The sequence below is a fragment of the Pygocentrus nattereri genome, chromosome 3 (assembly GCF_015220715.1).
Source record: "Pygocentrus nattereri isolate fPygNat1 chromosome 3, fPygNat1.pri, whole genome shotgun sequence".
NCBI classification, from domain to species: Eukaryota; Metazoa; Chordata; class Actinopteri; order Characiformes; family Serrasalmidae; genus Pygocentrus; species Pygocentrus nattereri.
Window position 1 is genome coordinate 13,909,036 of NC_051213.1, and position 25,045 is coordinate 13,934,080.

At 39.4% G+C, this 25,045-nt stretch overlaps 1 protein-coding gene and 1 non-coding gene across 2 annotated transcripts in view; both read right to left on the reverse strand.

Moving 5' to 3' along the window:
* Nucleotides 1–331: 331 nt before the first annotated feature.
* The window catches only part of stk17a (serine/threonine kinase 17a), a 32,326-nt gene continuing 7,612 nt past the window's right edge, over nucleotides 332–25,045 (reverse strand). Inside the window, exons 2-7 of the mRNA XM_017703895.2 lie at nucleotides 15,859–16,071; nucleotides 4,108–4,252; nucleotides 3,187–3,313; nucleotides 3,003–3,051; nucleotides 2,604–2,783; nucleotides 332–1,386 (exon numbers count right to left, since the gene is read on the reverse strand). Of these exons, the coding sequence (XP_017559384.1) occupies nucleotides 1,047–1,386; nucleotides 2,604–2,783; nucleotides 3,003–3,051; nucleotides 3,187–3,313; nucleotides 4,108–4,252; nucleotides 15,859–16,071 (1,054 nt within the window). The 3' untranslated portion in view covers nucleotides 332–1,046. The remainder of the gene's footprint in view (nucleotides 1,387–2,603; nucleotides 2,784–3,002; nucleotides 3,052–3,186; nucleotides 3,314–4,107; nucleotides 4,253–15,858; nucleotides 16,072–25,045) is intronic.
* Nucleotides 23,540–23,646, reverse strand: LOC119263137. The gene has a single exon (XR_005130144.1). It is a non-coding gene; the product is annotated as a U6 spliceosomal RNA (small nuclear RNA).

Sequence of the window (25,045 nt, forward strand, 5' to 3'; positions counted from 1 at the left end):
AACTGCATAGAAAAAAAATATACTAAAACTAACGATAAAGACACATTTAACCTTTAACATGTAAGCTGTTTGACGACAAAACAAACAGCAAATAAATATTCAGCGAAACAGGGAATCAGCCTCAGTTGTCTGTTCTTTCACATCATTACTGCTGCCAGCATGTCCTTTGCGTCTGCCCTACCTCTCTACACATAAATGTATCCTAATAAGGACAGCTGACCCGGTTCATGTGGATCATACTGTAGTCACCAGTCTAGCTGTGGTCTCATTCGGACTCTTTTGTACTGATTTCCATCATCACGTTTCTGTTTTCCCAATGAAAATCCGCAGAAACCTTACAGAGGAGCTTTATTTACAATATCAGGACAGTCACTTTCAAATGTGTTGTCATTCGAAAGATGCTGACCAATCAATTTACAGTCATAACTAATGGGCATTAAAAAAGGAAATGCATTCATATACACTGTGTAATATAGAAGAAGAAAAAAAAAACATATTGCAAGAGATTTTACCCAAAGTATCGCCTGACAAGAACAAGTCTGTCAAGAGCTGAAAACACATAAATGGCTTTTAAAAAGTATACACATAACTCTTAAAATTTATTTCATTTACATATAATTACTTCAGCTCTACCCCTCCCCCCAAAAAACACAAAACACAAGCAACATTCACTTTTACAAAGATGTAACCAAAAGAAAAAAGAAAAAGCCATTATTAAAAGAGGGTAGCATAAATGTCATAAGATTAAGTTCATGGCCCACATCATCATATATTTGCAAGCATGGCACCAAAGGAAAGAAAAAAAACAATGTAAAAGAGAAAGAGGGAGAACAACCAAGTACCACAGCAAGGCTTAGTCTTCAGTAACATAACCATGTATAAGTGAAGCAGCACAAACATTAGACAGAAAAAATAAAATAAACAAAAAAATACAGTTTGGCTTACAAGGTCAAACAATTAGGTGGGTTAAAAGTAGAGAAGAAAGATTTTCTTGTCTGAAGTGCGGCGTTAGTTGGAGCTTAGTGGCTGGATGGCCAAAAAGTGGTTCAGTAGATGAATTCTCCTGGCACTTCCTGGAGGGCTGGGAAGGACTCTTCGAATTTGAAGCGCTTGGAGATGGCCTTCTGGTCTGGGGTCAAGCTCTCCTTGTCTGAGGACTGCCGGCACTGACCCAGAGTGTAGGCTGCCATGACGATGAGCTCCTCCGTCACTCTCCCCTCCTCCTCCTCCTCCTCCTCCTTTCTCTGCTGGGAGGAAATCTCTGCGCTGACTGGCTCAGGGATGGAGGTGGAGGCACTCTTCTGCTTCATTAGCTCCTCCGCAGAGTTTTTCTCCTGCATCTGCAGCCACTGGTGTTTCAGGCACTCCTCAGCAGTTGCACGGTCCCTGAGCAAAACAAGACGAATTGTGCTTTCAGCAAAACCTCAAATGTATTCTCAGCAGTAATCCTTTGAGAATCATAGAAATACCTTACACATGCTCTAACTTGACCTAAGCCATATTGAAGCTGACGTACATTATATGTCCAAAGGTTTGCAGACTCATCCAACGTTTCTTTTGAAATCAAGGGTATTAACAGGGTGTTTATAACCCTATCCGGTGGTCACGATCTCCACTCTTCTAGGAGCCTATGCTAGATGTTAGAACATTGCTGTAAGGATTTCATTGATTTGATTATTAGTGAGGTCAGGTACTGATGTTGGGTGATAGGTACTGGATCACTCCAGAGAACACAATTCCACTGCTCCACAGCCCAAATGCTATGGGTTTTATACCCTCTAGCCAACAAGTGCATCGGTCATAATGACCTTAGACTCATACAGTGCTGATCCAGAGCATCCCATTCTATTCACAATTCTTTTCTATGGAGAATATAATAAACTATAAGGGGTGTCTAGATAGGCATATAGTGTACACCATAATTTAAGAGATTACTGACAACATCCACAATGTTAATTCAGTACAAATCAGCAGTGCTGCAGCTGGACATATAATTTGAAAATTTGAAACTCCTTCAGTAACAGTAATCTTATTAAAGTTAATTTCCTAATTTACTAAAAGAAAAAAAATGGTAATAGACAACACAACCATTTCTGGCAGACATATACCACTAAAATGGAGCAAGACCAGATGTAGTTCCTTTATCCTCAGAAAAGCTCTACTGTAAGTATTTTAATGATTGCTTACATTCATATACACATGTTTGAACACCCTTGGTCAAATTACATGTGCTCTTGGTTTTTCTAAGTGTGAATAAGTTAATGCATCCTCTACAGAGGAAAATATGGTATTTTATTAAATATGGTATTTTTCTGCCAATTTGATAAACAGTAATTGTGCATTAAATTAGCAAAAGTGTGTTCTCTGTAGAGGGTGTGTAAACATATTTTCCCCCATAAAATGAACAAGACATGTAGTTTGACTAGGAGCATCCATAGGACTGTAGTTAGCTCAAGAAAGAAATTCCTCACACAAGGCAAAATGATGTTGGGCAGCAGTGGTGAAGTGAGTGACCCTAATGCTTTGTCTCTGTCACATTAGCTGAGAGTTAGACCATTTGGGCTAAGTGAAATTACGCGCTAGATGTGTCTCATTCTACATACTGTGGCTCTTTGATGAGCAGGGACTTTATGAAGTGGATGGCAGCCTTGTCCAGTCGCTCCAACTCCTCCTCTGCATAGCTGATGTTAATCTGGGAGATGTTCAGGAAGGTCTCCTGCTTATCATCCCCCAGGAATGGAGAGATACCCGTCAGCATCACATAGGCAAGGACTCCAATACTCCTACCAGAGACAGAAAAATTGCGTGATACTAGATTTCAAGAGTTGCTCACGAGTACTGACCACATTTCTGTGCTCTAGTCAGTTTGTTTTTACTGAAAAGGCTACCATACAAAATAACAGCATGTAGTAGTTTATACAGTGCATTAAGCATCATTAGTGGTATCATTTAAGCGTCATTAGTGGTGACTACTTGAAAAGAGCTATAGAGAGATGACTCACCACATATCAGTGGCTGTGCTTATGGGCTCGTAATTTAGAACTTCTGGAGCTAGAAAGAAAAAGAAAGGAACTGATGGAAAATCACAGGCACTGTTGGTTTTTCCACCCACTCCAGCTAGTATTTATCTGTTTATGCTGCATTTCTCTCAATATTCAGTGCATTATATCAAACTGTGAGTCTTACCGACATATTCAGGTGTGCCCATGATCTCCCTGATTTCCTGGTTATTGCTCACCATCCGTGACAAGCCAAAGTCCACTATCTTAATGTCCCCAAGAGGCTCATTGCGGGTCAGAAGAATATTCTGTGGCTGAAGAAAAAATTTTAGAAAATTTTAAAGACTTTAATGGATCTACGTGAAAACATAAAACAAGAAACGCTGTTTTGCTACCAGTATTATTATATTAACTGCCACTTTATTATGAAGTGTATTGATTATTAAAGTGAATATTTGAGAGTGTATGGCAAATACTGATACTTATATTTTACCCTATTTACAACATTGGCATGCACACCAGGCATGTTATCCCTTCAGTTATGTAAATCATGACATTTGTGTGATTTTAGTTTTAATTAAATTTTATATGTCCATTTTCCAACCGATCTTTATCCTATAACCTTGAGGTCTGTGCCTTTAAGATTGATAAACCTGGCTGTCCTGTACTATGCCTCACTCAAAAAACAGTCCAGGCTGAAACACTCCTTATAACTTCAGCACGAATACACAGGGCTAAACTGACACTTGCTGAATAAACAGCTATATATGTAAATCACTCTTATGTGACAATTCAAAATATGCTTTCTCTTTTGCAGCATAGTTTCCATATTTAGACTGTATGGACTGTGGAATAATTTCAAAATTTACCAATGTTTACATACTACATCACACTTTATTATATATATAATAATAAAAAATAAAAAAAATCAAGAAAATCTGTTTTTCCATGATATGGGACTTTCTTCAAGCAACCACTAGATGGCTTCCTAAATCAAGTGTGGCCCAGCAACCTTTTTAAACCCTGCTATGATCACAGCATTTTGTAGAAAGCATCACGATACAAATGCAATGCATTTGTCACAACAAAAAGAGGGCCTACAAATCACCTTTAGGTCCAGGTGAACCACGTTGTTCTTGTGAAGAAAGGCGATGCCCTCCAGGATCTGTCTCAGTAGCCGCTTCACATCCTCCTCTTTGAAGGCCTCATCCCGCTCTGCCACACACTGGTTAAAGATCTCCCCACCAGCAGCACTATATGTGCAGACACACGCAGAAAAAAAAAAAAAACAAGTAAAAACATTTCCTTTCATTTCACATCATAATGATGTATACAGGCATAGGAGAAGCTGTAGCATCCCCAGTTTTCAGGATTGTGTAACTGCAACTACTAAAAACGAAGAAAAATAACAAACAAAAACATTCTGAGCGTATCAAAGACTACGGCTGAGTGATATAAGAGTATATATATCATTATGGTGATAAATTATGCCACAATACAATACGCTCTTCTGAACATATTGTTGATATCGACATGATATCAACACTGACCAACTGCATGGTTCATCATAAAGAGAGCAAAATCAGTCCCGTTTAACTGGATTTAGTGCATCACAGTATGACAAATATTGAATAAACGTTTTTGATAGTATATTCTAAAACAAAGCACTGTTGGTTCCTTTTTCTCTGTTCCACCTAATCGGGTGCTTAAAAAAAATAAAATAAAAACGTGATTGTGTTGTGAATATTTCCTGATTGTAATATTTTTAATATTTTGACATTTGCCATATCAACCAACTCTAGAAAAGACCCGTGTGTGCTTTTGTAGGGTGGAGTTTGCATTTTTTCCATGTTTTGTTTAAATAATGTTCAAAATATGCAGCAGCTTGCACTTCCTTCGTTAGCTGTTGGCCGTTTTGGGAGGAGTTGAATGCCTTTTCAGTTAAACATAATTATCTCTAAGTGCCATCCATTTTTTTTTTCAACCACTGTAATCTCTAACTTGATATTCATGTGTAGCTTGACTAAAGGCGTGACAAGCATGCCTCATATCAACAAGCTGATTGGTCGACACATAGTATTTAACATGAAGTCACAGTGTAAAGTCACAGTCTCCTTGCTTTAAACATTTTCCTGTGCTCCTGGATATATACTGGTTCATTGTGGTGGAGTGGGCAATGAACTTTTAAAGCTGTTTGCAGCCAGCTTACAAGTATGTTTTACATTCTTAAGACACAGAGAGACGTGTTTATTGCCTCAGGACCACCTGGTAGTTACCTTTCCTAAAAGTATGCAGGCTCTTCGGCGATAACCTTTTGACACTGACACATTTAGCATGAATTATTACATTAAAAAATGAGACAGAAAGCTTATATCCATCTGTTATCTGTCAGATACGCTGTTACCCTCTAACCCCGTGTCAACCTCAGCGTGAACCATCGTGTGTGTCCTCAGATGAGGGCAAGTGGGAGTAGACAGACATGCACACACAGTGAGCCTAAAGAGAGCTTACAGAGATGCTGTCATGTTGCTCACACTTAGGTGTACAGGCACACGCAGTAAGTTCCTGCTTTAGTGAAACGCCGTACTAGTCAGTAGCAGTCTAGGAACTGCTTTTTGCTGCAAACAAAGATACACGTCCACAAAACAACCCAGACAGTCACATGTTTTCTGATGATTCTCCTTTTCCTGCCTCAAGAACAGACAGCGTGTCAAATTCAATTACAGCATGGCCAGGAGAGAATGAGTGACCTCAAACACACAGCTGAAGTCTAGCTGTGGGGTCTAAACAGTGTGTCAAATCATCAAAAAAAAAGATACGATGCTGATGCCGATACATAAACATGTATAAAATTTACAAAGTGTGACCACATGTACCAAGATTAGCACTGAGCAGAAATATTATAATGACCTGTAGAGAGATACATGCACAGTAAAATGAGTAAAATACACAAATGTTAACACAGTAACTGAATACTGTTTAAAACAATCTACTCTTCAAGTGTACGCTAAATACATTGTCAAATATTAGATTTTAGTTTATAAATATTTGTCAAATCTAAATATTGGTTTGATGCTGACATATGTGTTTGTACATCCCTTATGTGATGAAAAGACACTGTAGAGTCAGGTGCATGACTGAACCCCTACGACTAAGTAAAACATTAGTGTGGCATTGTTTTTGAATGTGCTCACTAATGTGTTTAAGATTATGTGTACACAAGGTACATAATAACCCTGGCTGCGTGTTTTCTCCTCTGCACTGCCTGTAATCCTATTCGCAGGATTCTCTCCATGACCCTAACCCCAGCCTTGGCTGTGAGAGAATGGATCACTGATGCTCTAGACGTAACAGAGTACTTCTCTGTAATGGATTACAATGATGGAAAACCCAGTGTCATATTCTGTACCTCACCTTCACTTTCATTAACAAGAAACAAGCCGATTCCAGGTCAGGGAGCTACACTGCGAATGCCGGGTTAGCCAGCTAACTGGCTCAATAAAGCTGTGAGCTGAAGATAAAGTTACTTTATTCAGTTTAATTCTGCTCTATGCTCTGCAGAGCTTTAAACTAGTTCACTAACTCAGGAATCTTACTGTAGGCAGGGAGCACCTCTCTCCCTGAACTCTTATCTAATACAGATTATGAATCGCAAGTCATCAAGCAACATTATTTTAAAAGTGCATTTTAACTGATACTGAGAACTGGTATGATTTTATTTATTTACAGCAGATGTGATCAGATGAATTTGTCATACCATCCTTCAAATAAACTGACACAGGCTTAAATATGTAACAAAAGCCTGCAACCAGTGCAATTTACAAGGGCAGTTGAATGTAATGTTTCACCCCGTGAATGATTACTTCATGAACGTAGGACTGAACCCTGCTCTACCGTTTGCAAGGTGAGCATGTTATCCACTTCTCTGCCTTTACTAAATGCAACCTTTGTCTCACTACAAAAAAAAAAAAAAACAGTACCATCTTGTGGCCTGAGTCAAAAACGCATGGTACTGTATTACTCTAACAATGGGCCTAATGTATGTTAGAAATATAATTAAGTAAATATTTCTTAGCTTTCAGTGTATTGATATGATTTTTTAAACTGATATATTTTGATATTATACTGTACTTTTCTCCCACCACTAATGTTCAGAAGTATCTGCTGATAGCTGACCACTAGCATGGATTCCTAACTGTGACTTTAAAACAAAGAATAAACGTCATTAATGGCAAACCTGATATAGTGATTAAAGTAAATAAAGATGGAGCGTTGGACGATTGTGTAGTTGCAACAATATTCTGGCCACCCGTGTAGATTCAAAAGCCCACTAATAAACTTAGTAATGAGCTTAATCTCAAGTAATTCAAAGCAGCTGTCTAATGGGATGAGCAAAATCAGCTTAAAATATGCTGTGTTCAAACACTAATTAAACTGCCTTAACCTTTACATGAAAAATCTAAGAGGTACTGCAGTGTTTATCAAACGGCAGAACAGACTGAGCAGACCCCAGTTCTAACCTTCCCTAACACAGACAGTCTGGGCTGGCAGGGAAAAGCCATTAGCATTGGGGCAGCTGTAGATTCTGATGGGTTTCAGAGCTAGCCTGCTCTTCTACCCCTCTAAAGATGTGGAAAAGACTCCACTATGAGGCCGCAGTAATTACAGTACAGAAATGCCAAGCCAAACCCTGCAGACTCTAAACACTACACTGGAAGGACAGGAAACAGGAAAAGGGTAAAATTGAAAATCTGGCCGATTCATAACTAGGTCACGTTTTTGGCTGGGTGAGGGCATGTCTGGGCACCCGCTACACTAAAGCAGTGTGGGGTCAGCACTCGCTAATCTGAGGGCACTTACTACACATGCACATGCACACACACACACACACACACACACAAGCAAAGGGGCTTTTCTTTCCTCATTTAAATATGAGGGCTGTTCTTGTGGAAAGAATATGTCTTAGAGATTAAACAGAGTGACAAGCTTTTACTAGTCAATCTATTTCTAGAACCTGCCGCTCAATGACAAATGACTACAGCATATTGAGCCTGTCTGTCTAATTAATTAGAAGTAGGTCAATATCAAAGGACTCCTAGATGGAGACCACTGCTATGACCGCAAGTGGTTTTACACTGAGTAACCCTGCTAGAATAGGCTGGGAAATGCTCTTCTCTTAATCCACTACCGAGTTATTAACAGCACCTTTCACGACCCACATTGTTCTAAACTGAATATAGAAGTGAACATCTTAAAGGATAGTTCAGTAAGAAATCTAATCCATAGAATTTTCCCCTTAACCCAAGGTTATCTGATCAAGGCATGTTTGGTGTCAAAAGTTTGCTTCTTTAGTTTTGCATTGGAGCTACAAGGCGAATGTAGCTCATGTTTGGGAGTATTTGGACCACAAGAATCAGAAAATGCAACCAACCTCTGAGACTGAACTTTGGAGGTGTGCAAAAATATCCCTGCAGAAAGTCTCCTGAAAATAACTGTAATAATGATAGCATATTTAGGTGTAGAAGTTTTTCTGCAATTTTCTGTTAAATGTTTACAGCTTTTTGTTGTTTTTTTTGTACAGACATTTGCATAGTACAGTAAATTAACAAAAACATAAGCAGAAATAGAAATTAAAGGGTTAAAAGCTGTGAATCTCAATAAGGAAAGCATAAATTCTGCTAAAGAAAATTGCAGATAAATGCCAATAAATTAAAGAGAAAGCAAATCTGAAACCAAACATCTGTAGTTAAGACACTCTAGCACTGTAGTAGTAGCAACAACAGCCTCCATGTATTCTATGAGAATAAACAAATCTCACAGGGAACAGTACAGCCATTATAGCGCACCACATCCTGACACAACATCCCAATGAAACAGCCCACAAGACAGGCGCTCAGAGCAGGACTGCACTAAAAGCAGCTGTAGCTGGTCAAAACCCTGGAGTCTCTGGGTGTGGCCCAAGTTTGGGTATTCCCCACCCAGTCGAAACTCCTCAACTGTACACCCACTGCATTCTTCTGGGCAGAGCCGTCGGCCTCCTTTAAGGCTCAGATATCACCTGTGGGCTGCAGTTGCTCTGCTTTCTCACTGTGTAGGAGGCAACAGCTGAAACAAGATGCTCAGACTCTGAGGCTGCAGTTTTATTACTATGTACCTCCATCACTATGCTGAGTGACGGGCTTTACACAGCTTTATGTAAATACTGCTGTTTAACAGTGAATCATATGCAGAAGCACACATTTCTGAATGTTTCTCCTTTCACGCTGCTACGAGTTCAATTTTGCTGATTCTTTTGTAAAGCACATGCAGTTCTGTTCAAAAATCTTAAGCAAATAGTTTTAAAAACTCATCTCAGCAGTAAACATGTTTTGCTTGTAAAAACACCATAACGGATAATACATTCAAATAAACATGAATGTAATAAAAAAGTAGCAAGATTTACTTCCCCAAAACACACTTGATATCTTGTGAGCCGATTAGAAGAACAATGTCCCCAGCCATCGCACTAAATTCCACTACCAGGACATCTGATTTAATTTAACGAAGCAATGCTTAGCCAAACTAGGTACTGAATAATAACTACAAATAGAACTGGGCTTCCATGTGGAGAAGCTTAGAAATGGTTAGGGAATAAACTTACATAAGATCACTACTGACTGTATTAACATTATTAGTATTTATTTTAATACTAGTGTTTTTCTGAGCAAATACATGACTTTAAAACATTAATATACTCATAAAACTACTGCACAGTGTTGTATGTTTTAAAAATGTTGGTACTGCCTATTAGTGCACGCACGCACACACACACACACACACACACACGTTGTTTAAGTCGCTTATTCTTCTGGGTCATGGGGGGTGAAGGAGCCTATCCTATCATTGGGCAGGAGGCAGGAAATACACTGGACAGGTCACCAGTCCATCGCAGGCCTATTAGTGCAGTCAATATCACTTTTATTAATAATCAACCTATTATGACAGGCCTTTTTTGCCTTTTTAAAGACATCTGAGCAATCAGATTTCTTTAAAAAGGCAAAAAGGTCTTGAAACTGAATAATAACTGTCCATTCACAACCAAGAAAGCACTTATAAAAATATATTTAAGAACATACTGAAAAATACTGGGTGTGTCAGCATATTTCTTAGTGTAAGAAAGATCATTAGGAGAATTTAAAATATGTATCATCACACAAACTGCACACTCACTGCTGATACATAGACAAGGCTGCGCAATTTTCCACAAGCAATTTTCATTAATTAAAGTGTATCTTTCCTCTACTGCTGCTACATGGTGCAAAGTCATGAGGGCATGTCCAAAAGACATACAGCATTTTCATGCACTTACTTCATACTGATGCCAAAGACTGGGGAAGCAGAACTGAAACAGGAGGATGTGTTGATTAACTGGGATCTTCTCTGCCAATAAGATTACTTATCTCAACCAGCTGCACTGTAGCAGTACCTACACACTGAAACAGAGCAGTAAAGGTAGTGCCAAGACAGCTTCACTGATGAGGAGACAGAGAAGTGCCGTCCCTGCACATCCTCCTTCCAATAGTGTTTACCATTACTCTATTAAATCACAGCACATTAGCTAGAGACAGATTGTTCACCAGAATTTAAGTAAAAAATGAGTGGGTGCAATGTAGTCAAAAGCAAGAGAACTTGCTTATTCCTGTCTCAGGTTATTTTGTGCTATGGTAAACAAGGTTCCAGTATTCTGAGGTAAATGCCTTCCTCACCCTCTGTACGTACATTGGGTAATGGTGAAGCTAGTTACTGACTTATTGACCACACCCATTTACTGCTAAACAGCACTGTCAAGGCCCATCATGACCCTCTAGAATTGCTGCATATTTCCAAAATGGATTTTGTTTGCGCCACTGTATTCCAAAAGATTGAGGTGCATCTTAGACATTAAAAAAAAAAAAAGATATGTCAGCAAAATATCATATATATATATATATATATATATATATATATATATATATATATATATATATTTTGCTTGTGCTACCTGACTGTGGAATTGCTTTCAATCAACCCTATCATCTCATAGCACAGAACGACCAAAGCATATTTCAAGCCGTCATGAAAACACTGACCTGCCATTGCTCTAGGCTTAAGGCCAAACACCAGCCTTTGCACATCCATAGAAACAGGGTCCAATGTCTTTAACGATGGAATGCATCAAAAAAAATAAGTGGGTTGAAAACAGATGTTACAGGATCTATCATGCCCTGTATTCATAAATCAATGGAGGGGCGTGACAGAAAAATTGACCCATCTTTGATCCGCCACCATTTCCCACCCAGAAGAAAAAAAAAGACATGCCTTGCCCAAGTCCAAACCAGTGACCTCATTTCACTGTAGAAATATTTGAACTGAAACAAATAAATTCAGCATAAAATGTTACTTTATTCCTCAACTGTTGATGTATAGTGTACTGTTTCAGAGCATAAATGCACAAACAGCCCAAACAAACAAAGCAACGCAGGACACAAAACACAAACACAACACAAAACGAAGCACCATACTGTTGAGCACTTGAACAAAAAAACAAACAAACAAACAAAAGCCTGAAATGCTTAATGATATCTGAATCTGTGTCAGAAACCCTGCAGAACACATAAGGCTCTTGCCAGTATGACCACATCAGTGACCACAGTATATAGGACCAGCAACTCACAAATTGAGCGTATGGCTTAGAGCCACAGTAAATGAGCTCTCTGAAGTAGGGCTATCCCCCTCTGGCTCTGAGGATTAAAACCCTCCCTCACTCCCCCTCCGTTCAGTCTCTATCTCGGCTGCTGGCCACGGTTCGGGTGCTCACGTGCTGCTGTAGAGCACACTGACATTATGAACTCCCAGCTGGAGCCCACAGTGCAATGAGGGCAAGTTCTTTAGCCAAGCCTGATGAAGCCCCCCCATCCTCCCCGGAGCCAGCCAGCCACCACCACTAACCATGAATAGCCTTCTATCATTGTGGCCTGACCCCCATCCAAAGCCATATCCTCTCCCCTCCTCCATGCTCCCCCAAATTGCCCCAGTGCCCTAAAATATCGAAACAGACAAGAGTGGGGGAACGGGAGGAATGAAAGAAAGAAAAAGCGTCTGTAACCATTTTTTTTTTTTTACGTTCGCTCTCATTCTGCATGCTAGATCTTCACAGAAGCGGAATGCATTCCGCTCCATTTCCCCCAACAGGACAAAAAAGGAAAAATAAAAAAGGCTTTGACCAACATCTACTGAATATCAGTGACCACTGCTAACAAAAAGCAGTGGGAAATAGCATCTACGTATTTTATTATTGTCTTTATTTCATTCTCTTTTCCTGGCTCCTTATCCTCCCTATTTTTAAAAACACCTACAGCAAAATGTAACAGCATTTCCACCCCAAATTCCAAACATAAGAGTAGAAAAACATAATGGCAAGTAATGGATATTGATTAATAAGAGAGATTTTGGTAACACTTTATTTGGATGGTCCACTGTAGATACTTTGTAAATGCTCAGTCTGTTTAACATTCGACTAAATATCTATTAAATGCAACTGAACTACAAGTTCAGTGTGAAAGAGTTTATTAAATCTATCCCTGCTCCTAACCCTAACCCTAACCTCAAGGCTAAAAATACATTTACTCCTAACCTAAATCCAAATAAAGTGTGACTGAGATTATATACTAATAATAACTAATACACACAGCCAAGGCTACAAATGTAATCCTGCAGAGGCAATGAAGCACAGCAGAGATGCCATCTCAATAATGCTGACTTGCACCCATGTCATTTGGCTACAGGAAATCAGCTTTATCAAATTCCCTTTAAAACCAAATCTGACAGGTATCACACAAACCTATCAAAGTCTGACACGTTTAAGTGTTGTTTTGTAGCTAAGGTGAACAAATGTTTTTTTTCAGCCAATGTCAATTAGAAAACAGCAAAAAAATGAACAATTAGCGATTAACAGTACTGTAGTCTGCATTTCATTAGTAGAAACACTTCTGTAGGATATAATAGCTGAAGTTAAGCTGCCCTTGGCTTAGGCTTAAAATGCTAATCTGCAGAGGTAATCAGTTATCCTCCTAATAATGAACCCCCACCCAGGCCCAATCCAAAGCAGATTTTCTGCATTATCAGATAGCATCAAAATGTTAGTTCCCTGAAATTTAGAGCTGAACAAAAAACTAAACTGAAATTGTACTCTATGCATTACTTCTATCAATCTAATATGTCAGTAAGTTTACAAAGTAAAACTGACATTTTTGTTCTAGACTGATTACAACACAAAACACAACTGCTTTCGATATTTAAAGCAAAGTTGATGAATGTAGCTCTTTATTAAAGTCAACCTGATATCAAAATGGACCTTTTTTGCTTTGTTCATTCACATCCCTTATAATAAAAAACATAATTCATTAAGTTATTTAATTATTTAAAACTTTTGCTTTCCATTAATCTTCCGGAAAATTGCAATTACTTTCGCAAGCCTCCAAAAAGTCTTCTGATTTTATCATGATGTAAAAGATGGCAAACAAAAAATAGCTTTAACCAATAATGTTTCACCTCCCATCCTACCACCAACTGAAAACACTCAGCAAGCTCAGATACCCTCTCTGACACTGTGTTTCACAGAAATAGGTCACAGCACTGCATTATAATTTCTGATTCATGTTGACTTTAACTTATTATGAAGGTATAGCCCTTTTGCGCACCAAAGACCTGCATGTCTGCTAAACCAGAAGGCTAAATAACTTCAGCCATTCAATGTTATTTGACCTGATCTGACCGGGATTAATGACGTCAGTCCAACACTGTGAAGAGATCCTTCACCTACTGTATTTTCCAGAAACTTCAGTGTTGGTTTAACAGTTTTTCTGATATGATTAGATCAGTGTTCACAAATGAAAAGCCACTGAATTTACTTACGCTTGCACAAAAATGTCTTCACCCCTACTCTGCAAGGTTTAAACCCAAGGCACAGTGACCCAACATTCTCTAACATATTCTAATTCTAAAGCTGAAGTTGGCTTTATGCTGTTACTGAAAACACAACTGAGAAGCCAAATAAAGAGAAGATTGGAGATTATTATTCTAGGATAGTTTTAATAGGGAAGAGTATTCTAGAAAAAGGCAGAGAATATTATGGAACTGTGTGAATTGAGGCAATATGCTAGAACAGTATGAATGGACAGTCTAGAACCATGTAGATGGGGCAGAGCATTCTTGAACAAGGTTCAAGATGAGGAAGAAGACATTTAAGGACAACTGCAAACATCACCTGCCCTTTCTCCACTCTCTTACACTACACTTACTACTTACTCTTAAACATAAAGATGCTAAAAACGGTTATTTGATGTGATATCGTGGGAGCCATTCTGGTTCCCTAAAGATCCTTTGAATTTACTCTCTTTTTCACACAAATGAATACATTCAACAACGCCTAGAAGTATTCTAGTAATTCTGGTCTCTTGATGTGGGCTATAAACAGATTTGTTGCTGTACAGTCGGCTTCATCAATGGCACTCTAGAAAACCCGAATTCCATTCTGATGAACGGCTCTCATCAGAAGTCCAGCTGCTGCTGGGGGACGGTTATGAGGGTGGGCAGATAATGGGTTTGAAGCTGAGCCAACTGAGCACATGCCATTCACTGGTGGGTGAGAGGAAATGAGAGTGACCCCACTCATCCTGCCCTCTGAACCAGGCTAGGGGGTTTGGAGACAAGTCTGAACACTGCAAGTCTAGGGTCCCATTGGGTTCAGAGATCATTTCTAAAATTTTTGTTGGGCTTGGGCTGGGGTTAAATTTCCAGTTCAGGTTTCTCACAGCCGGTCTCTCTTTTATGGATTTGTGCTTGCATTCATCTCTACCTTTAAAGTGTCAAAATAGCAAAGAATAGTAAAGAAACTTTATCACAGAATTGTGTGTTTTATATGCATGCTTCACATGTTATCAAAAAGCTAAGAAACTAGGTCAGGTGGATGGGGGAAAAGTTGTCTGTTAGGATCTTCAAATGTCCCTACTGTACAAAGCGTGGGTGAGACAACAGCTGCAATATACCGTGATGAACCTTCCTGTCTGTAGAGCCTGGAAACACTCAACAGATCAGAGTGTTTGTGTTTGTGGCTGCGGGGGAACCGAATATGCCAGTCAGTACCTAATCATACATTGTCCGAATGAGCCCACCCGTGCCTCTGTTAAGAGAATAAGAGGCAGTAGGGCAGTTCATAGGAGGGAATGTGTGTTGGAACAAGAGGCGTGCTGCACGTTACTGGAATATCAACTGTTCACTGAGGCGTGTTCGTAATCGCTTTGGGCTTTACAGCAGAATTCTTAGTTTTTCTTTCTCTCATTTTGATGCTTCTTTTTCTATTATCCTTTTTGCCATTTCCATCTTTATCTTATGCAATTCACAGTCTCTGATTCGTCCACCCGTCTCGTTCACAGACTCTGCTCTGAATTTGTATTCAGTGTTTTATTCTTCACATATTCCAATATATTCTCACAACAACATGAGACTGTGATATTGGGTCAATGCAGCAATTCATGCTTAAATCTCTCTAAACACTTGTTCTGATTACAATTTTAACATTTTAAAATGGTTTCACCATTGGATGTTTTACTGGGATGATATAATTCTGCTACAGTGTGTGCACCATAATGAAAATGGAGCTACAATTTTGTCATTTGTGTGTGCTTTTAATGCTTTTCCTGTCCTGAAGAATTAACTGACATGTCAATGTTTCAGAGTGCTTTGAATTACTTAGTTAATTAGTTCATGAGGATCACCTGATCCTTCCTCAGTCTTTTATTCATCAAGTCATAATCACTCACTTCCAGGTGTAAATACTCACAACTCCAAAACAAGCACCATCTCGCTGGGAAGCTCGTAAACCTCATGCAGGTTGACCACTCGTTGGCAGGATGCTGCCAGCTCCAGCACAGCAATCTCATGAATGATTTCTGTTCGGCAGTCCTGGCCCTTCCTCCTCTTTCTCATGAACTTTGCAGCATATTCTCGACCAGTGCTTCTCTCTACACACTTCCTCACTACCGCAAACTTCCCCCTGAGAAGAGTGAGAGAGAGAGAGAGAGAGAGAGAGAGAGAGAGAGAGAGAGAGAGAGAGAGAGAGAGAGAGAGAGAGAGAGAGAGAGTTAACTTCTGTTGACATTCAGAGAGAACTTATCTATTAATAAATAATTCAATAATTACACATTTTGTATGCTCACAGTATAGCACAATATATTGCTCTTTTGCCTTGTGTACTCTGATTTGACTCACTGGCTAACTATGCCGTGGCTGTCAATTACTAGGATTGCCTGACCTTCATTTAAGCACAAAGCAAACAGAAAATTGGCAGGAGCTGGGTGGTCCAATGTCAACGATTTGAACTGGAAAATAAACAATGCCTATTATGTTGCCTATTGGCCAGTGCCCTGGCCACAACATTTTTCATCTTGGGTATAATGTATATATAATGATAAAAACATATTTATATTATCTAGAATCTTTGGCTTGGTGGTACAAGTGACCAGTGCATATTCTTATATCTGTTCACACCTGAGCAAACCATATTAGAGGAGGCGAGTAGTAAAAATAGCGTTTCCTTGCATCCCATTAGTTACTGTGTTACACACACACAAACACACACTTTGTTCAGGGTTTCCTTTCATGCCATTGAAAAAAGGGCCTTGAACTGGAAAGCCTGAGAGTGGTGAATGGGTGTGTATGTGAGTGGTGAAAGGGCGTTAGATGTCCAAGGATGGCACACTTGTTATCACGAGTGCTGAACATGTCTTTGTCCCACTGGCATTTTTACAGCATGAAATCATTCCCAGCTCAAGTCCTCACTTTTTCCGCCCAATCAAGCACCTACTTTGTGGTGTGACCCACTTTTAGAATAGGATCTTTAAAAGGTGCAGGGCCGCTGGTGAGAAAAGCTCACGCACTGGCTGTCACTGAGGGAGCCTCTTACACTGAAGTGGCATTAGTGCAATGACAACTCAACTGTTGTCAACTGTTGTCAAATGTTTTCTATATCACGACTGAAATGTCTATTATAACACAAAATAAATGATGAAACATCAAACTAAAAAAGAAAAATCACAAACATTTTAAGCCATTCAGCAAATTTCCAGTTCAAAACAATCTGGACTGAGAAATCAACCTTTCTATTACCTTGGAGTTGATTTAACCTTATGATAGACTGAATGTTTAGATAGGCAAAAAGGGCTTCCTCTGAACTGGAAGGTGACCCTGGCAGAAAGCTGTCATCAGACAAATCCCTATTTAAACACGTCCAGGAGTGATTTACTATGCAGCAAGCCAGAGTATCAAACACACTGTTAAAACTGCCTGAATGATTCTTTGTGCAAAAACACTCCACACACACATATGCACTCACCTACGACTTTAGCACCAACTGAGTCTAAACACAGGAGTAGCCAAGAGAAGCATAAAGAAGATTTAGCTTCCTGGAAGAGTTTGCTGAGCTGCTAGGACACTTTGGCTAAGTGACTCTAAGGGACGGCATCCCAAATCACACAGCCATGTCCTGGGCTAGCCTTCTCACCTCGGCTCTAGGCCGCCAACACCCAGGTCAACACTCAACACATTCAGCAGAGTTCTAGCTCAATGATGTGATTATGATTCACGCTCGTCGTCAGAAACCTGTGGCCAGTGGTAATCACAGCTTTTCTTGTTGGAAAGCAGAAGCTGCAGTACATATTAGAAAGAGAATGTGTTTGAGTGGGACAGCACATACTTGGGGCAGAGATCTGTGGGGTGCATTCCTGCATTTCCTACACAAGGCCCGATACTGCAAGAACCCAGTAAGGCTGTCCAAATCTCAAAGGAAAAGCAGAAAAAGCCAATCTAGTGAAGTGCATACATTTGCATTAGGACAAAAACAATCACCAATGCCAATCTTACAAATTATGAGAACATCAGCCAACACAATTTATTATCAAAAATTGGTCGGTCTCTGATAGCTTTAATTAACATTGCTTATCTGACTGGAATAACTGTTAGTTGTGAACAAATTCTGTAATATGACTGGTGGTTTTCAATTGTCAAATGTACTAAATATTAAACTGAAGGCGAGAGAACTCAGCATTTCTCTGGATGCTATTTGATTTATTTAACTGCATTATTTGTTTTTTTTTTTTACAGTTTTTTTTTTTAACTGTGATGTGCTCAATTTTACCATTAGGCCTATAGCTTTCTGTAACTACTATAACTGCTGTAATATAAGGCAGCGATAGGTTATTGGTTATTATTGTGTGCCACTGAGCAATAACTGCTTATTACTTTCTGTAAGAACCTGCATAAAAACAATAAAACCACCAAACTTCTCAAAATATTATACTGACCAAACAAAATATTGGTCAAGTCATGTTTATAAAAAGTAATAATTGGATCCTCACTCGAACAAACATTCCCTATGTCAGGGCGAGTCCTCTTGTATTCTAACTGTGCAGAAAACAAACAAAACTCACTGGGAATTATACTACTCAATAGCAATCTGTTACATACTGTGGCCTAACACTAAAACACTGGTATAAAAATGTAATCGGTGTTAACTATGTAAAAACAGTATTGGTGCAAGCAGAGAATCAACATTTATTATCCAGTAGAACTGACCATAGTGCTTTATGTCTGCTCACACTGGAAATCCATTCACCATCTCAATCCATCCAACTCTGACTGCAAGTCTCCAAGCAGTCATGCCTGCTGACAGTGCTCACGTGAGAGTCATAGATTTGGAGTGGGTTTCAGGCACTACAGGAAGCTTTCCCCCATTTTCAGCCCCATTCTGTCCAGATCACCACAGATTTACTACACACAGCTGGTGCTGCCTTTGAAAAACACTTCTTAAAACAGCTGTAGATCATTCTGTATTAACTCCGAAAGCTCTAAAACACAGGTTTAAATTAATAATAAAATTAACATACAGAATGCCTCTTATTTTACAACCCTGTTTAAATGAGCATTGAGTTATAAGCTGCACTTATATATTATATTTTATTGTATTGCACTGTGTATTCTAGTTTATTGTATTGTTTTGCACTGCATTGAATGGCACAGAGTTCTGTGTTCCTTCTTCTCTCGGTATCTACAGTGACTTTTTGTCTCTAGCAGTATCTGAGCTCAGGACTGTCTTTTTCTCTAAGCTATTGGTAACTAGCAAAGATACTTTTTATAGATAGACAAAGCACTTTGTGTAAGTCACTCTGAATAAGTCTGCTAAATGCTGTAAATGTAAATGTCTGTTTCCAAAAAAATTGGGATGCTGTGCAAACTGTATATAAAACAGAATGAAATGACGTGAAAATCATTTAAAACCCTGTATTTAATTGAAAATAATACAAAGACAACACATCAAATGTTGAAACTGAGAATTTTTATTGTTTTTTTTTTTTTTAAATGCCCATTTTGAATTTGATGTCAGGTCTAAAAAAAAATTGGAAAGGGTCTTTGTACGGTGTTGCATCACCTCTTCTTTTAACAAAACTCTGTAAGCATTTGGGAACTGAGAAAACTAACTGCAGTTTGAAAGTTAAATTGTTCCTATTCTTGCTTGACATAGGATTTCAGCTGCACAACAGTTCACAGTCTCCTTTGTCATATTTTTTGTTTCATATTGCAGGGTGACGGGCCTGGACTGCAGGCAGGCCAGTTTAGCACCAAGACTCTTACTAAGGAGCCATGCTGCTGTAATATGTGTAGAATGTGGTTGACATTGCCTTGCTGAAGTAAGCAAGGCCGTGCCTGAAAAAGACACTGCCTGGATGGCAGCATATGTTTCTTCAAAGCAAAAATCTATCTATCTATCTATCTATCTATCTATAGATAGATAGATATATATATCGTTCAGCATTAATTGTGACTTAACAGATGTGCAAGTCACGCATGCTATATGCACTAATGAACCTCAGTACCATCACGGTTGCTAGCTTTTGAACATGGAGGATACAACATGTCATTTCAAAAAAGAATTTCCAATTTTGATTTGTCGAACCACAGGACTTTCACTTTGCGTCAGTCCAGCTTAAATGAACTCTGGCCCAGAGAAGGCGGCGGTGTTTCTGAATTCTTTTTATATATGGTTTCTTCTTTGCATGACTGAGCCTTAACTTGCCTTTTGTAAAATAAGCTTGTGCAGACATATAAGACATTATAAAGTAGGATACTCACTAATGCAATCACGTTTGCAATCATAAACCGGTTATAATTTCTGTGTAAAATAAAGCCCCAAAAAAAAAACAAGCTTCTGTGTAAGAAATGGCTTTGTTTTACAACCATCTCAGTAAATTTCTTACAGGCTAATCCAGTAATATTCAGAGTTAGGATTTAGGCTTTTTTTTACTGATGAATTAATTGTAAAACTGCAACAGACAAAGACAAAATGTGTTACAGGAATGTCTGTTATGAGCTTCAAATGGTCATATTTAGCATAGAACTTCTATAAATAGTACTAAAATCAGTCAGTGTAAGTGACAATACAGGATGTTATACTAGCTTTGTGCTTTTACACCTTTGAAAACCCCATTGAAGTGCTAATAAACGTAAGCAATAGTGTATCAAGGTGCACAGGATGTAAACTTCACATTCAAGTAATTTAACACTCCCTTTTTCCAAACATAGTAAAAAATCAAGATGCAGGCTAGAAAAATAAAAAAATCAAGATGCATCAAGATGAGACACTGAGAATCATTTTATCTTCATATCTTGGCACCCTGTATTGAAATCAAATCAAGTCACAGAGACCGCCCCCAAGAAACCATCACCAAAACCATGTGTGTATTTATGCACTTATATCTTGCTTGTTTGAATTCCTTGCTGCATTTGATTTCAGTTTGCTGCAAGTCTCCTGGCAGTAGCAGGGAGAACAGAGCGAGACTGGGTAATTACAGACAGCATTCATAAGGTAGTCTCAGCAGACCATTCCAAATCACTGTGATTGAGGGTAACTGACTCAGGAGCTATATGGTACCTTCCGCTCCTTTGTAAATCTAATAGGCTTTCTTTGCCCTTGACTGCACTGCTACAGCATACCTTCATTCCTATAGCAGTGCACTAATCTGGCCCCTGCTGTTCAAGATTGGCTTCTTAAAAACATGAATGCCAAGCCTGAATGTAGTAAAGGAGCATCTCTAATCTCCTTACATAAAACCTGCCACTCCAGAAGCTTGCGGCTGACCGTTTAAGGCATGGCAACTGCTATGCAGAACTCATTGCTCACCAAGTGAGAGTAATTTGGCTTTGGTGTGAACTATTCCAAATGCCTTCACTTTATGTTAAGCTTCAGCAACAGAGCTACGGAACCCATGCATAACTTGCCAAGCTTGAAAGATGGTGTAATTAGGAAAACGTTTGGCCAGATATGACTCCATTATCGTGAAGCATTCTTATGTGAACTGTGGTTAACCAGAACTGAGTGACGTGGAGTGAAGGCCTCAGACTGTTGGAAAGATGGTGTGTGATTTTGAGCATGGGACTCAGTGCCTCTGGTGCCTTTAAAAATGGCCTCCAGCCTTGCTCTGCAGCGGCGTCAGCACATTTGCAAAGCCTGAGGCCTCACACAGACAACACCCTGAAAGAGCTGGCTTTCATGTGGAGCTCTGGGGTTGATGGCAGGGTCACTGTCTATGCAAGACTATAGCGGTCATATTCAGAGCAGAGGGTCTGTGGTAAGTTGCCCAAAAGGATCTTGCATAGAAGAAGCAGAAAAAATGATCTTTGTGCTTTGATGTTTATGGAAAAAGCAATGTATGGGACATTATTGCAATGTATGGGACAAAACCATCCTAACTTTGTCCAGTCAGAAAGCAAAGGCCTGAAAAGTCCACACATTTGTTTGGGAACTGCACAGTTTCAGTTCTTGGCTCAAGTTCCGCCTAAAAGCCTAAAGACAACTTTTGTTTCTCTCACTATTCAAAATGAACACTGCTTTTCCACACACACTGATGAAGTGGCACTTCAGCAAAGAGAAAATGGATTTAACATTGAAAAGGTCACCTATACAAGTGCTGGTTATCTTCACATGTCAGGAGCACTTCATTTTTTTTTTTTACTCCTCATTAATGAAAGAATTCCATGCAGAGGCCCATCAGATATTCTTTAAAATCATGAATATACATTATGAAGAATGTAAAGAATTCAAGCTCATTTGCAATACTGCATTAATAGGCATTAATTAGGAGGCAACTCATCTGTCAACTTCCAATATTAACTCCTCTAACTAGCCCCTATCTGGAAAGAACGCTCCTGACAGCTTTCAAATTGACACAGGTGCACTGACCCCTACTCTTAGGTAAAGGGGATCAATAGGTGACAGTAAATCTCAAGGCAGCCTTTAAGGATGCTGACAGATTGGGGCTAACCACGGACCCTTAGACAGGGATATGTTAGAGACTTGACATCAAGATGGTGACATTCTGACACCATCAAGCTGAAGGACATCTCATTCACATCTCCTGGAGAAAATCTCATGTCACTGTGCACACTACCAACTGGTACATAACATCTCCAAAACAACTGCTACAGAATATCAACAACAACAACAACAACAACAACAAAACAAAACAACACTAGACAGAGTGAACCTGGCTGCATCCAATTCTAAAGAATGACCTTCAGTTGTCAGCTTCGGAGAAAGGTGACCATTAATTCTATTAGATAGATAGTGAAGATTTAGGTATGGATATCCTTTCAAGAAAGTCAGTCATTTAGCAGTTACAAGCTACAAGCAACACAATGTATGAACCTATATAATAACTATAAAATGACTAACTTTTTCATCTACAACAAACACCCTGATAACCTGCACAGAAAGCTTCCACTATTCCTCAAGTGTTACTATAACAGATGAGTGAAAAATCTAGAACAGTTTGAACATTTAAGCCTAATTAATTGGCAAAACAGCTGGTTTCTCATTACTGATGTCTAGCCCATCTCCAACAATTTTCAATTATTATTTTTTTTAATTTGGGAGTCCCCTAATCTAGAGAAGTGGTCCCTCTGGTTGTTCACCAACAGAGAAGGCCATATGCTCTGGGGATCTTACTAGGGGCAGATCCCTCCCTTCATGAGCACTGTATTTAAAGAAAGGAAGAAGGCACAGAAACTAGCAAAAATTACTTAATCGATTAACAAATGATTTCAATACTACTGCACAAAGGTCTGCATGAAAATTTGAGAAAGGTTAAAAAATTTGATTAGTTGCCATATAAACATGTCAATTAAGTTTAAGTTTAAGATTAAGTGATACTGTTTTGATCCCACAACCGGGGAAATTCCATCTCCGCATTTAACCCATCCATGCAAGTGAAACACCACACACACACTAGGGGGCAGTGAGCACACTTGCCCGTAGCGGTGGGCAGTCCTATCCACGGCGCCCGGGGAGCAATTGGGGGTTAGGTGTCTTGCTCAAGGACACCTCAGTCATGGACTGTTGGCGCTGGGGATTGAACCGGCAACCTTCCAGTCACAGGGCCAGATCCCTAACCTCCAGCCCACGACTGCCCCAAAAAAATATGGAGCGCTTCACGGATTTGCGCGTCATCCTTTCGCAGGGGCCATGCTAATCTTCTCTGTATCGGTCCAATTTTAGTATATGTGCTGCCGTAGCGAGCACAATTAACATATAAATTGTATTTTTTGTTTACTGTATGCAGCTATTATAAAAAAGCCTGCACTGGATGATTAGCTCTCATTTCCTAGCTTAGTAGCTCAAAACAGAACAGTTCAAATAAGCATACATTACTCACCACTGAACTCTTAAAGACTTGTAGCACCACGTCAGAGATTAGAATTTTTGTTGTTTAAGAAAGACCCATGACATTTCTCAACAAATGTGTTTTCTGCTTTTTTTATTGTATTTGCCTAACAGGTATTGAATTTATTTACTTTGGGACAGAGGTTAATTTATGCTTTGAAAGAATTACATCATTTTCAAGAAAGATACTCAAATTATTAAATAATGAATGAAGAGGGATGGATTTTCATTAACTGGTGTGTGAACAAGGGTCCTTCAGCTAAATACCAACTTAATTTGTTGATGTAAAGTATTTCAGTTAAAGTGCTGCTTTGTAAGCTGCATTAATCAGCAACAGGCACCTAGAAACAGCTAACTGGAGCCACTGTGACAGGAGCAAAAGCACCTCATTTGAGGAACAAAAAACAAGGTATGACTAAAATTCCTTTCAGTGAAAGGGGAAAAAGGCTCCCAGACTAAAACCAGAGGCCTGTTTACTCTGTAACTATGACATAGGGGAATAATGAACTCTGACATGTGACCTTAACGTAGAGCAAGAGGCGCCTATTCACATGGTCTCCGGGCACACAGGAAGAAATTTTCTGAATACCTTGGGAAAGTGCATTACCTCATCAGTGTCCCTGTGCAAAGTTTTTCAGACGTGACTGTGTCCTTTCAGTACCCCTTTCTCTTCGTTACACGGTGGTAATCGAGCACAAAAAAAGACCTGGTCTGACTGCTATGCAGCAGTGGAGACAAACAAATGGGTTGTTTCAAAGGTGAACTTCATTGCTTCTTTTCCTGAGTGAACTATAATAAATGGCACTGCAAATGTGCTGACAGAGGGAGCAAATGCGGGGACGTTTCTTGTGAAACCAATGTTGCTCTTGTAAAATGAGCTGTGACAATCTCTGTGAACTGGCTTGTTAATGATTAAAAAAACAGAAGGATTAGGCTGTGCGGTCAACTAATTCAAAAATAGGAGATTTGTCCATGTCTGTGTCTTCTGGGACAACTGGTCTAAAGGTCGGCTTTAAGCAGGAAGCTTAATAAACGTAACTGGACTGCCTCAGCTGTGGTGAATAATTGTAGCACGGCAGTTTCAGCCCTCAATGACGGGCATCATAGCCTTTTCTGACACTTGGCAAGAGGGGAGCTCATCAATGGGCCTCAAAAACAAACTTGGCTTTCACACAGCCACCCCCCCCCCCCCCCATCAGCACGCTGTCCTTGTTGCTATGGTGTGCCTCAGATGTTGCCATCAGGGCCTGAGACCCAA